The sequence below is a fragment of the Salmo trutta genome, chromosome 37 (assembly GCF_901001165.1).
Source record: "Salmo trutta chromosome 37, fSalTru1.1, whole genome shotgun sequence".
NCBI classification, from domain to species: domain Eukaryota; kingdom Metazoa; phylum Chordata; class Actinopteri; order Salmoniformes; family Salmonidae; genus Salmo; species Salmo trutta.
This window is the reverse complement of record NC_042993.1, coordinates 23,141,008-23,154,337: the sequence shown is the minus strand read 5'-3', so window position 1 is coordinate 23,154,337 and position 13,330 is coordinate 23,141,008. Positions and strand designations below refer to the sequence as shown.

General features: G+C 47.1%; 1 protein-coding gene across 1 annotated transcript in view; it reads left to right on the top strand.

Moving 5' to 3' along the window:
* LOC115176884 (synaptic vesicle glycoprotein 2A) overlaps positions 1-13,330 on the top strand; it is an 83,142-nt gene that overhangs the window by 57,220 nt on the left and 12,592 nt on the right. Inside the window, exons 3-7 of the mRNA XM_029737240.1 lie at positions 8,052-8,232; positions 8,640-8,791; positions 9,125-9,258; positions 9,497-9,586; positions 9,921-10,028. Of these exons, the coding sequence (XP_029593100.1) occupies positions 8,052-8,232; positions 8,640-8,791; positions 9,125-9,258; positions 9,497-9,586; positions 9,921-10,028 (665 nt within the window). The remainder of the gene's footprint in view (positions 1-8,051; positions 8,233-8,639; positions 8,792-9,124; positions 9,259-9,496; positions 9,587-9,920; positions 10,029-13,330) is intronic.

Below are 13,330 nucleotides of genomic sequence, written 5' to 3'. Positions count from 1 at the left end.
GCTGCCTCTGCTACTGCATTGCGGCGATGGCTTTCAAGCTCAGTCATCATCACCAGCTCCCTCCTGCCGCTCAGGCCTATTGTTAAGGCGGGGGACACACAACGGCGTTGACAGCTGGCTTTCTACAACGTCGCTGCACACACAGAGATAGAGAGGTCTCGTACACACCTCCTAGCAAGAGGAAGAAAGTCACCTTCACACACACACACACACACACACACACACACACACACACACACACACACACACACACACACACACACACACACACACACACACATACACACACCCACACACAGCTGAAGGGGAAGGCGGTGGGACACACAACATCACACAGGTCTCTTTCTCACCAACAACACAGTGCTTCTGTACTGTTAGCCTTGGTACCATGAAAGCGCCATTTCAACATTAGCCAACACTAACCCTGCATTGGGCCCATAGTGTGTTATTATCTGCCAGGCCAACACTGGCTGTGCTACTTAGCAACATTAGGGCTGTGTTACTGTTCTATTGTGATTTGGTGAGTTCAAAATGGCTGCCATCCGTCATCCTCATACAATGTACAGCTAAAGCACTTTGAGACATAGTGAGAATGCTATATGTCTTCAATTCATTCTCAGTGACATGGTAAGTCCAATAACCGTTAAAACATGATCATGAGAGTGAGAGAGAGAGACAGAGACAGAGACAGACTAGCTTTGTTCTCGCCAACAGGCTGGTGTGTGTGAGTCATCGTGTTGGTGTATTTACACCACTGAGGTATAAAAATAACTTGAGACTGTATGTCTGTGGTATACACACATACTACAGACATACAGTACACACAAGCGGGTCTGCATTGATGTCTGTGGTATGTGTGTACACACTTGTGCTTGTGAGAAAGCGATTAAGAGTGTTGGGCCAGTTACCGAAAAGGTCGCTGGTTTGAGTCCCCTAGATGACTAGGTGAAAAATCTGTCCAGCTGCCCTTGAGCAAGGCATTTAGCCCTAATTGCTCCTGTAAGTCGCTCTGGATAAGAGCATCTGCTAAATGACTAAAATTTAAAAAGAAGGAGAATCCTTTAGCAGATCTCACTCACCAGTGACTTACATTGGATTTGCTTATGTTATGTAGGAGTGTGTGTGGATGTGTATATAATTTTTATATACAGTACCAGTCAAAAGTTTGGACACACCTACTCATTCAAGGGATTTCATTTACTATTTTCTACATTATAGGATTTTAGTGAAGACATTAAAACTATGAAATAACACATATGAAATCATGTAGTAACCAAAAAAGTGTTAAACAAGTTAAAATATATTTTAGATTTTAGATTCTTCAAAGTAGCCACCCTTTGCCTTGATGACAGCTTTGCACACTCTTGGCATTCTCTCAACCAGCTTCATGAGGAATGCTTTTCCAACAGTCTTGAAGCAGTTCCCACATAGGTTGAGCACTTGTTGGCTGCTTTTCCTTCACTCTGCGGTCTAACTCATCCCAAACCATCTCAGTTGGGTTGAGGTCAGGTGATTGTGGAGGCCAGGTCATCTGATGCAGCACTCCATCACTCTCCTTCTTGGTCAAATAGCCCTTACACAGCCTGGAGGTGTGTTGGGTCATTGTCCAGTTGAAAAACAAATGATAGTCCCACTAAGTGCAAACCAGATGGGATGGCGTATCGCTGCAGATTGCTGTGGTCGCCATGCTGTAAAATTGTGCCTTGAATTCTAAATAAATCACAGACAGTGTCACCAACAAAGCACACACACACCATCACACCTCCTCTATGCTTCACGGTGGGAACCACACATGCGGAGATCATCCGTTCACCTATTCTGTATTTCACAAAGACACGGAGGTTGGAATCAACAATCTCAGATTTGGATTCATCAGACCAAAGGACAGATTTCTACCGGTCTAATTTCCATTGCTCGTGTTTCTTGGCCCAAACAAGTCTCTTCTAATTATTAGTTTCCTTTAGTAGTGGTTTCTTTGCAGCAATTCAACCATGAAGGACTGATTCACGCAGTCTCCTCTGAACAGATGTGAGATGTGTCTGTTACTTGAACTCTGTGAAGCATTTATTTGGAAGGAAAGAAATTCAACAAATGAACTTTTAACAAGGTACACCTGTTAATTGAAATGCATTCCAGGTGACTACCACATGAAGCTGAAACTAACCCTGATTCAGCTGACCATCCTACTCATGCTAGGTTACGGAGACATAATTTATAGATAAGCAGGTAAGGGTGCTCTCGAGCGGCTAGATGTTCTTTACCATTCGGCCATCAGATTTGCCACCAATGCTCCTTATAGGACACATCACTGCACTCTATACTCCTCTGTAAACTGGTCATCTCTGTATACCTGTCGCAAGACCCACTGGTTGATGCTTATTTATAAAACCCTCTTTGACCTCACTCCCCCCTATCTGAGATATCTACTGCAGCCCTCATCCTCCACATACAACACCCGTTCTGCCAGTCACATTCTGTTAAAGGTCCCCAAAGCACACAAATCCCTGGGTCGCTCCTCTTTTCAGTTCGCTGCAGCTAGCGACTGGAACGATCTGCAACAAACACTCAAATTCGACAGTTTTATCTCAATCTCTTCATTCAAAGACTCAATCATGGACACTCTTACTGACAGTTGTGGCTGCTTTGCGTGATGTATTGTTGTCTCTACCTTCTTGCCCTTTGTGCTGTTGTCTGCGCCCAAAAATGTTTGTACCATGTTTTGTGCTGCTACCATATTGTGTTGCTACCATGTTGTTGTTATGTTGTGTTGCTACCATGCTGTGTTGTCATGTGTTGCTGCCTTGCTATGTTGTTGTCTTAGGTCTCTCTTTATGTAGTGTTGTGTTGTCTCTCTTGTCGTGATGTCTCTTATTTATATTGTATTCATTTTTTATTTTTAATCCCAGGCCCCAGTCCCCGCAGGAGGCCTTTTGCCTTTTGGTAGGCCATCATTGTAAATAAGAGTTTGTTCTTAACTGACTTGCCTAGTTAAATAAATGTTAAATACATTTTTTATAAAAAGCTGGTTGAGAGAATGCCAAGAGTGTGCAACGCTGTCATCAAGTTAAAGGGTGGTTACATATATTTTGATTTGTTTAACACTTTTTTGATTTCTAAATGATTCCATATGTGTTATTTCATAGTTTTGATGTCTTCACTATTACTCTACAATGTTGAAAATAGTAAAAATAAAGAAAACCCTGGAATGAGTAGGTGTGTCCAAACTTTTGACTGGTACTGTGCAGTCGTGGCCAAACGTTTTGAGAATGACACAAATATAAATTTTCACAAAGTCTGCTGCCTCAGTTTGTATGATGGTAATTTGCATATACTCCAGAATGTTATGAAGAGTGATCGGATGAATTGCAATTAATTGCAAAGTCCCTATTTGCCATGCAAATGAACTGAATCCCCAAAAAACATTTCCACTGCATTTCAGCCCTGCCACCAAAGGACCAGCTAACATCATGTCAATGATTCTCTCGTTAACACAGGTGTGAGTGTTGACGAGGACAAGGCTGGAGATCACTCTGTCATGCTGATTGAGTTTGAATAACAGACTGGACGCTTCAAAAGAAGGGTAGTGCTTGGAATCATTGTTCTTCCTCTGTCAACCATGGTTACCTGCAAGGAAACATGTGCCGTCATCATTGCTTTGCACAAAAAGGGCTTCACAGGCAAGGATATTGCTTCCAGTAAGATTGCACCTAAATCAACCATTTATTGGATCATCAAGAACTCAAGGAGAGCGGTTCAATTGGTGTGAAGAAGGCTTCAGGGCGCCCAAGAAAGTCCAGCAAGCGCCAGGACCGTCTCCTAAAGTTGATTCAGCTGCGGGATCGGGGCACCACCAGTACAGAGCTTGCTCAGGAATGGCAGCAGGCAGGTGTGAGTGCATCTGCACGCACAGTGAGGCAAAGACTTTTGGAGGATGGCCTGGTGTCAAGAAGGGAAGCAAAGAAGCCACTTCTCTCCAGGAAAAACATCAGGGACAGACTGATATTCTGCAAAAGGTACAGGGATTGGACTGCTGAGGAATGGGGTAAAGTCATTTTCTCTGATGAATCCCCTTTTTCCGATTGTTTGGGGCATCCGGAAAAAGCTTGTCCGGAGAAGACAAGGTGAGCGCTACCATCAGTCCTGTGTCATGCCAACAGTAAAGCATCCTGAGACCATTCATGTTTTGGGTTGCTTCTCAGCCAAGGGAGTGGGCTCACTCAAAATTTTGCCTAAGAACAGCCATGAATAAAGAATGGTACCAACACATCCTCCGAGAGCAACTTCTCTCAACCATCCAGGAACAGTTTGGTGACGAACAATGCCTTTTCCAGCATGATGGAGCACCTTGCCATAAGGGAAAAATTGATAACTAAGTGGCTCGGGGAACAAAACATAGATATTTTGGGTCCATGGCCAGGAAACTTCCCAGACCTTAATCCCATTGAGAACTTGTGGTCAATCCTCAAGAGGCGGGTGGACAAACAAAAACCCACAAATTCTGACAAACTCCAACCATTGATTATGCAAGAATGTGCTGCCATCAGTCAGGATGTGGCCCAGAAGTTAATTGACAGCATGCCAGGGTGGATTGCAGAGGTCTTGAAAAAGAAGGGTCATCACTGCAAATATTGACTCTTTGCATCAACTTCATGAAATTGTCAATAAAAGCCTTGGACACTTATGAAATGCGTGTAATTATTCCTTCAGTATTCCATAGTAACATCTGACAAAAATATCTAAAGACACTGAAGCAGCAAACTTTGTGGAAATTAATATTTGTGTCATTCTCAAAACTTTTGGCCACGACTATACAGGGGCCACGACTATACATGTAGTTAGATTTTTTTAAAGTGACTATGCATAGATGTCAACAGAGAGTAGCAGTGGTGTAAAGGGGGGGGGGCACTGCAAGTAGTCTGGGTTGCCATTTGTCTAGATGTTCAAGAGTCTTATGTCTTGGGGTAGAAGCTGTTTAGATGCTTCTTGGACCTAGACTTGGCGCTCCGGTACCGCTGGCCGTGCGGTAGTAGAGAGAACAGTCTATGACTAGCGTGGCTGAAGTCTTTGACAATTTTTAGGGCCTTCCTCTGACACCGCCTGGTAGGGAGGTCCTGGATGGTAGGAAGCTTGGCCCAGTAATTACTGGGCTGTGCGCACTACCCTCTGTAGTGCCTTGCGGTCGGAGGCAGAGCAGTTGCCATACCAGGCAGTGATGCAACCAGTCAGGATGCTCTCGATGGTGCAGCTGTAGAACATTTTGAGGATCTGAGGAACCATGCCAAATCTTTTCAGTCTCCTTCGGGGGAATAGGTTTTGTCGTGTGCGCTTCACGACTGTCATGGGGTGCTTGGACCATGTTAGTTTGTTGGTGATGTGGACACCAAGGAACTTGAAGCTCTCAACCTGCTCCACTGCAGCCCTGTCGATGAGAATGGGGGCGTGCTCAGTCCTCTTTTTCCTGTAGTCCACAATCATCTCCTTTGTCTTGATCACGTTGAGGGAGAGGTTGGTGTCCTGGCACCACACGGCCAGGTCTCTGACCTCCTCACTATAGGCTGTCTCGTTGTTGTCGGTGATCAGGCCTACCACTGTTGTGACAAGCCAATGATTGATGTGGTGTACTACTCAATGCCATCGGAGGAATCCTGGAGCGTATTCCAGTCTGTGCTAGCAAAATAGTCCTGTAGCTTAGCTTCTGCTTCATCTGACCACTTTTTTATTAATCTAGTCATTGGTGCTTCCTGCTTTAATTTTTGCTTGTAAGCAGGAATCAGGAGGATGGAATTATGGTCAGATTTGCCAAATGGAGGGCGAGGGAGAGCTTTGTATGCATCTCTGTGTGTGCAGTATAGGTGGTCCAGAGTTCTTTTCCCTCTGGTTGCACATTTATTAACATGCTGATAGAAATTTGGTAAAACTGATTTAAGTTTCCCTGCATTAAAGTCCCCGGCTACTAGGAGCGCTGCCTCTGGGTGAGCGTTTTCTTGTTTGCTTATGGCGGAATACAACTCATTCAATTCTATCTTAATGCCAGCCTCGGACTGTGGTGGTATGTAAACAGCTACAAAGAAAATAGATGAAAACTCTATATAGATGAAACACCCATTCAGGTGTAGGATCTTAATTTGAACCAGTTTTCTGTAGCATCCTGCAGCAACAGGAAAAGTGAATTATTATGTGGATTATAATGAATGCACATTTTTGTAGGGGTTGATACATTTTAAGCAAGGGAAAATCAAGTCTGAAAGTCTTTTAAAGTGGAAAATGAAATTCTAATCTACGAGTTTTTTCCCCCTGCAAAGTTCTCCTACAACAGGGCGATCAAATTAAGATCCTACACCTGTATTCTCAGACGCTTGACACATATGTCCCCTGATGTATAATAATGTTAAAAGTATACAACATTCTTTAATACATTTTTGTGGTAGAAGAAGCAATTGTATATCTGTCCGATGAGATTGTCTAGTTAGCTAGATTAAGGATTGCTTGGAACTCTATCAAGAGCTAAACAGAATGAAATGTCAATGAATGTATTGATCCATACAATAGAATACAATGAAAGGAACAGGCTTGGAACCTCTAACCCTGGCAATTTGCCTGGCAAACTCATGGGTACACTCGCAATGGCTGCCTGGTAAAAAGTGCTCTTCACTGACGAGTCACGGTTTTGTCTCACCAGGGTTGATGGTCGGATTCACGTTTATCGTCGAAGGAATGAGCATTACATCGAGGCCTGTACTCTGGAGCGGAATTGATTTGGAGGTGGAGGGTCCGTCATGGTCTGGGGCGGTGTCACAGCATCATCGGACTGAGTTTGTTGTCATTGCAGGCAATCTGAACGCTGTGGGAAGACATCCTCCTCCCTCATGTGGTACCCTTCCTGCAGGCTCATCCTGACATGACCCTCCAGCATGACAATGCCACCAGCCATACTGCTCGTTCTGTGCGTGATTTCCTGCAAGACAGGAATGTCAGTGTTCTGCCATGGCCAACGAAGAGCCCGGATCTCATTCCCATTGAGCATGTCTGGGACCTGTTGGATCGGAGGGTGAGGACTAAGGCCATTTCCCCCAGAAATGTCTGGGAACTTGCAGGTGCCTTGGTGGAAGAGTGGGGAAACATCTCACAGCAATAACTGGCAAATCTGGTGTCGTCCATGAGGAGGAGATGCACTGCAGTACTTAATGCAGCTGGTGGCCACACCAGAGACTGACTGTTACTTTTGATTTTGACCCTCCCTTTGTTCAGGGACACATTATTCCATTTCTGTTAGTCACATGTCTGTGGAACTTGTTCAGTTTATGTCTCAGTTGTTGAATCTTGTTATGTTCATACAAATATTTACACATGTTAAGTTTGCTGAAAATAAACGCCGTTGACAGTGAGAGGACATTTCTTTTTTTAGAGTTTAGAATGTTCATTTACATGATGCTAACTGATGTGGCTCATGCAATGGAATGTATTTTTTGTAATGTCAGTTGAGTTGAGTCAAAAAATCACAGCAGAGATTAATGGATACACTTCCTGCTTTTACTTCCTGATTTGCTCCTATGGGTACACTCACAATGGCTGTCCGCCCATTACACCATCATTGACTTGAATGGGGACGCCCGTTCTATCCATTCTATTTCTATGATCCATACACTCTTAGAAAAATAGGTACTATCTAGAATCTAAAGGGGTTCTTTGGCTGTCCCCATAGAGGAGAACCCTTTGAAAAACCCCTTTTCATTCCGGTTAGAACACTTTTATTTCCAGGTAGAACCCTTTTGAGTTCCATGTAGAACCCTTTACACAGAGGGTTCTACATGGACCCCAAAATAGTTCTACCTGGAACCAAAAACGGTTCTCCTATGGGGACAGCGGAACCATTTTGGAACCCTTTTTTTATAATAACCCTGATAGGTATTAATAACTGATTTTCTCTTTTCCCTCCTTCTCTCTCCCCCTCCATCCCTATATTCCCTCTCACTTTTTCTCCTCTTTCTCTCTCTCTCTCACTTGTTCTCCTTCCCACTTCCCCACCCCTTCTCTTTCTCTCCCTCTTTCAGGTCTTATTGTGTACCTGGGGATGATGGTGGGGGCCTTCCTGTGGGGCGGCCTGGCCGACCGGATTGGACGGCGACAGACCCTCCTCATCTCCCTCTCCATCAACAGTGTGTTTGCCTTCTTCTCCTCCTTCGTTCAAGGATACAGCTCCTTCCTTTTATGCCGTCTGCTTTCTGGCGTGGGGTAAGGAAGGACGCTGTGTCACACACCCCTTCTCCTCTGAGAACGACTCGGCTATAAATACTAGTGCCAACTGTAAATGATGCTAAAATTAATGTGCCCCACAATGACTCCCAAAGCTGGAAGTCTGTAAGCAATCTCAGCTTGGTTAAATCAACTGGATGAAATGTGTATGAAGCCTATCTATTATTGATGTTGACAATGTTATTGTGCTGGCACAGATTATTTAAATGGTTTAATAGCCCGAAGAGACTCTTTATTACCTCTCTCTCTTTCTCGCTCTGTCTTTCTTTCTTTATTTCTCTCTCTCTCTCTCTCTCTCTCTCTCTCTCTCTCCCTCTCTCTCTCTCTCTCTCTCTCTCTCTCTCTCTCTCCTCCCTCTCTCTCCCTCTCTCTCTCCCTCTCTGCAGCATCGGTGGCTCCATCCCCATCGTGTTCTCCTACTACTCTGAGTTCCTGGCCCAGGAGAAGAGAGGAGAGCACCTCAGCTGGCTCTGCATGTTCTGGATGATCGGTGGCATCTACGCCTCTGCCATGGCCTGGGCCATCATTCCCCACTATGGTGAGAAATGTCAATTAACCAATCAACCTACCAGTCAATCAGTCAATGAATCAATCAACAAATCAGTGAGTAGGTTGGGGGGTTGTTCGTCGGTCAATGTTCGTCGGTTCATTTCTACCACCCCAGAGTGAAATTTGGTTTCCAAGCAAAGATTACACATTCTGTACATTTAAATACAATTGAATGCACAAGATTTATACACACAGAAACAATCATGATATTCTTTGTTATGCTCCTATCAAACATGGATGCATATGCTTATCGTCCTGTATACTGCTCTCTGGTATGACCCTTGCACCATAGTTCTTCAACCTCTTTATGTCCCTGTTCCAGGCTGGAGTTTCCAGATGGGCTCTGCGTACCAGTTCCACAGCTGGCGTGTGTTTGTGTTGGTGTGTGCCTTCCCCTCTGTGGCAGCCATCTCTGCCCTCACCACAATGCCCGAGAGCCCACGCTTCTTCCTGGAGGTCAGTCCACCAACCACCAATCAAAATATAACAAAAATAATAGTGGCTACCCAAGGCATTGTTTATCATCTTGTGTTTAACTTGGGACTTACTGCTGTGTTTGAATATCACAACACCTACAGTAGCTACCTTCATTATACAGCTGCTGGGATCCTGATTATGCTGACAAATGTACTATAATGAGTTTCTATTTATTTAGCTATTCATTAGACAAATGTGTCTGTCTTGTCTGTTGTAGAATGGGAAACACGATGAGGCTTGGATGATTCTGAAGCAGGTCCATGACACCAACATGAGGGCGAAGGGCTACCCAGAGAGGGTCTTCTCTGTGAGTGACACACACACACACATGCACACACAGTATATCCATCCTAAACTACTATCAAGCCCCTATCAGACACATCTAGTCTGTGAAGTGAAGCAGTCTTTTATTCAGAGAAAAGAAATGAGGGGACATTTTTATATTCATTTATCATCTTGCAATTACTGCCGCTGAGCAAACACAGCCTCTCTCATACATTTACAGTGAGGAGGACCCTTGTACAATTTGCATGAATTAGCTTGAACTTATTAGTTATTTGAGGATGAATTAAGCTTTGATAAAGTTGTTTAGGGAGTAATTATGTTAAGGAAGTGTGACTGAGTTGTGTTGTTGCTCCTAGGTGACCACCATCAAGACAGTTAAGCAGATGGATGAGCTGGTGGACATGGGAGAGGGCACCGCCTGGCACCAGAGATGGAGGATGAAGCTGGCTGACCTGTTCAACCAGGTAACATACTCTACCTTAACCTGTTCAACCAGGTAACATTCTCTACCTTAATGTAACGGCTGTCGTCTGAAGAAGTGGACCAAGGTGCAGCGGAGTTAGTGTTCATTATTAGAATTTAATATCAACAACATGAACACTATACAAAACAAGAAAATGAGCAAACCGACAGCAAACAGTCCTGTCTGGAACAAAACACTGACAGAAACAATTACCCACAAACCCAAAGGAAAAACATGCTCCTTATGTGTGACTCCCAATCAGCAGCAACGAGCTTCAGCTGTGCCTGATTGGGAGCCACACACACGGCCCAAAACAAAGAAATACAAAACATAGAAAAAGGAACATAGAACGCCCACCCAATGTAACACCCTGGCCTAACCAAAATAAAGAACAAAAACCCCTCTCTATGGCCAGGGCGTTACAGTACCCCCCCCCCAAAGGTGCGGACTCCGGCCGCAAAACCTGACTCTGAAGGGGAGGGTCCGGGTGGGCCTTCTTACGGCGGCGGCTCAGGTGCGGGACGTGGCCTCTGCTCCACCCTTGACGTCGCCCTCTTCGGTGGCGCACCTGGCCGCGCCGAAGGTCTGGTGGGCGACACTGACTGCGCCCGGCTGGCGGCCGGCGATGGTTGCGCCCGGCTGGCGGGCGGCGATGGTTGCGCCCGGCTGGCGGGCGGCGATGGTTGCGCCCGGCTGGCGGGCGGCGATGGTTGCGCCCGGCTGGCGGGCGGCGATGGTTGCGCCTGGCTGGCGGGCGACCCTTGTTGCGCCCGGCTGGCGGGCGACCCTGGCTGCGCCCGGCTGGCGGGCGGCGATGGTTGCGCCTGGCTGGCGGGCGACCCTGGCTGCTCTGACGGCACTGACCCAGGATTCACCAGGCTGGGGAGACATGACAGAGGCCTAGCCCTAGGCGTAGGCACAGGACTCACCGGGCTGGCGGGCGTCCCTGGCCACTCTGGCAGTTCGGGGCAGTCTGGCCACTCCGGCAGTTCGGGGCAGTCTGGCCACTCCGGCAGGTCGGGGCAGTCTGGCCACTCCGGCAGGTCGGGGCAGTCTGGCCACTCCGGCAGGTCGGGGCAGTCTGGCCACTCCGGCAGGTCGGGGCAGTCTGGCCACTCCGGCAGTTCCGCGCAGTCTGGCCACTCCGGCAGTTCCGCGCAGTCTGGCCACTCCGGCAGTTCAGCGCAGTCTGGCCACTCCGGCAGTTCAGCGCAGTCTGGCCACTCCGGCAGTTCAGCGCAGTCTGGCCACTCCGGCAGTTCAGCGCAGTCTGGCCACTCCGGCAGTTCAGCGCAGTCTGGCCACTCCGGCAGTTCAGCGCAGTCTGGCCACTCCGGCAGTTCAGCGCAGTCTGACCTCTCTGGCGACTGTTGACTGGCGGGCAGCTCTGACGACTGTTGACTGGCGGGCAGCTCTGACGACTGTTGACTGGCGGGCAGCTCTGACGACTGTTGACTGGCGGGCAGCTCTGACGACTGTTGACTGGCGGGCAGCTCTGACGACTGTTGACTGGCGGGCAGCTCTGACGACTGTTGACTGGCGGGCAGCTCCGACGACTGTTGACTGGCGGGCAGCTCCGACGACTGTTGACTGGCGGGCAGCTCCGACGACTGTTGACTGGCGGGCAGCTCTGACGACTGCTGACTGGCAGGGCTGGGAACACGCACCTTGGGCTTGGTGCGGGGCGCAGGGACGGGCCGGACAGGACTGTGGACACACACCTTGGGCTTGGTGCGGGGAGCAGGGACGGGCCAGACAGGACTGTGAACACGCACTGGTGAACTGAAGCGTGGAGCCGGTTTTGCCACTCGTCCTGGCTGGATGCCCTTCCTAGCACGGCATGTGCTGGGCATGTCCACCGGACGCACCGGGCTGTGCGGGCGCACTGGCGACACAGCGCGCAACTCCGCATACCAAGGCTCCTCCAGATCATCCCTCTGCAGGTCCTCAATCAACTGCCTCATCATCTGTATCTCCTCCTCTGCCGTCATCCCCCACGAGAGCAGTGGTCTGGGCTCCTCCTCTGCCCTTCCGGACCACCCCATTAGCCCCCCCCCAAAATTTTCTTGGGGGTGTCTTCCGGGCTTCCTCGACCGACGCCAGCGACCCCGTCTGCTGGCCGGCGTCTCCTCCATTGACCGGACCTCCCTCTTCCGCTGCTTGGTCCCTTGGTGGTGGGTAATTCTGTAACGGCTGTCGTCTGAAGAAGTGGACCAAGGTGCAGCGGAGTTAGTGTTCATTATTAGAATTTAATATCAACAACATGAACACTATACAAAACAAGAAAATGAGCAAACCGACAGCAAACAGTCCTGTCTGGAACAAAACACTGACAGAAACAATTACCCACAAACCCAAAGGAAAAACATGCTCCTTATGTGTGACTCCCAATCAGCAGCAACGAGCTTCAGCTGTGCCTGATTGGGAGCCACACACACGGCCCAAAACAAAGAAATACAAAACATAGAAAAAGGAACATAGAACGCCCACCCAATGTAACACCCTGGCCTAACCAAAATAAAGAACAAAAACCCCTCTCTATGGCCAGGGCGTTACACTTAACCTGTTCAACCAGGTAACATACTCTACCTTAACCTGTTCAACCAGGTAACATACTCTACCTTAACCTGTTCAACCAGGTAACATACTCTACCTTAACCTGTTCAACCAGGTAACATACTCTACCTTAACCTGTTCAACCAGGTAACATACTCTACCTTAACCTGTTCAACCAGGTAACATTCTCTACCTTAACCTGTTCAACCAGGTAACATACTCTACCTTAACCTGTTCAACCAGGTAACATACTCTACCTTAACCTGTTCAACCAGTTAACATACTCTACCTTAACCTGTTCAACCAGGTAACATACTCTACCTTAACCTGTTCAACCAGTTAACATACTCTACCTTAACCTGTTCAACCAGGTAACATACTCTACCTTAACCTGTTCAACCAGGTAACATACTCTACCTTAACCTGTTCAACCAGGTAACATACTCTACCTTAACCTGTTCAACCAGGTAACATACTCTACCTTAACCTGTTCAACCAGGTAACATACTCTACCTTAACCTGTTCAACCAGGTAACATACTCTACCTTAACCTGTTCAACCAGGTAACATACTCTACCTTAACCTGTTCAACCAGTTAACATACTCTACCTTAACCTGTTCAACCAGGTAACATACTCTACCTTAACCTGTTCAACCAGGTAACATACTCTACCTTAACCTGTTCAACCAGTTAACATACTCTACCTTAACCTGTTCAACCAGGTAACATACTCTACCTTAACCTGT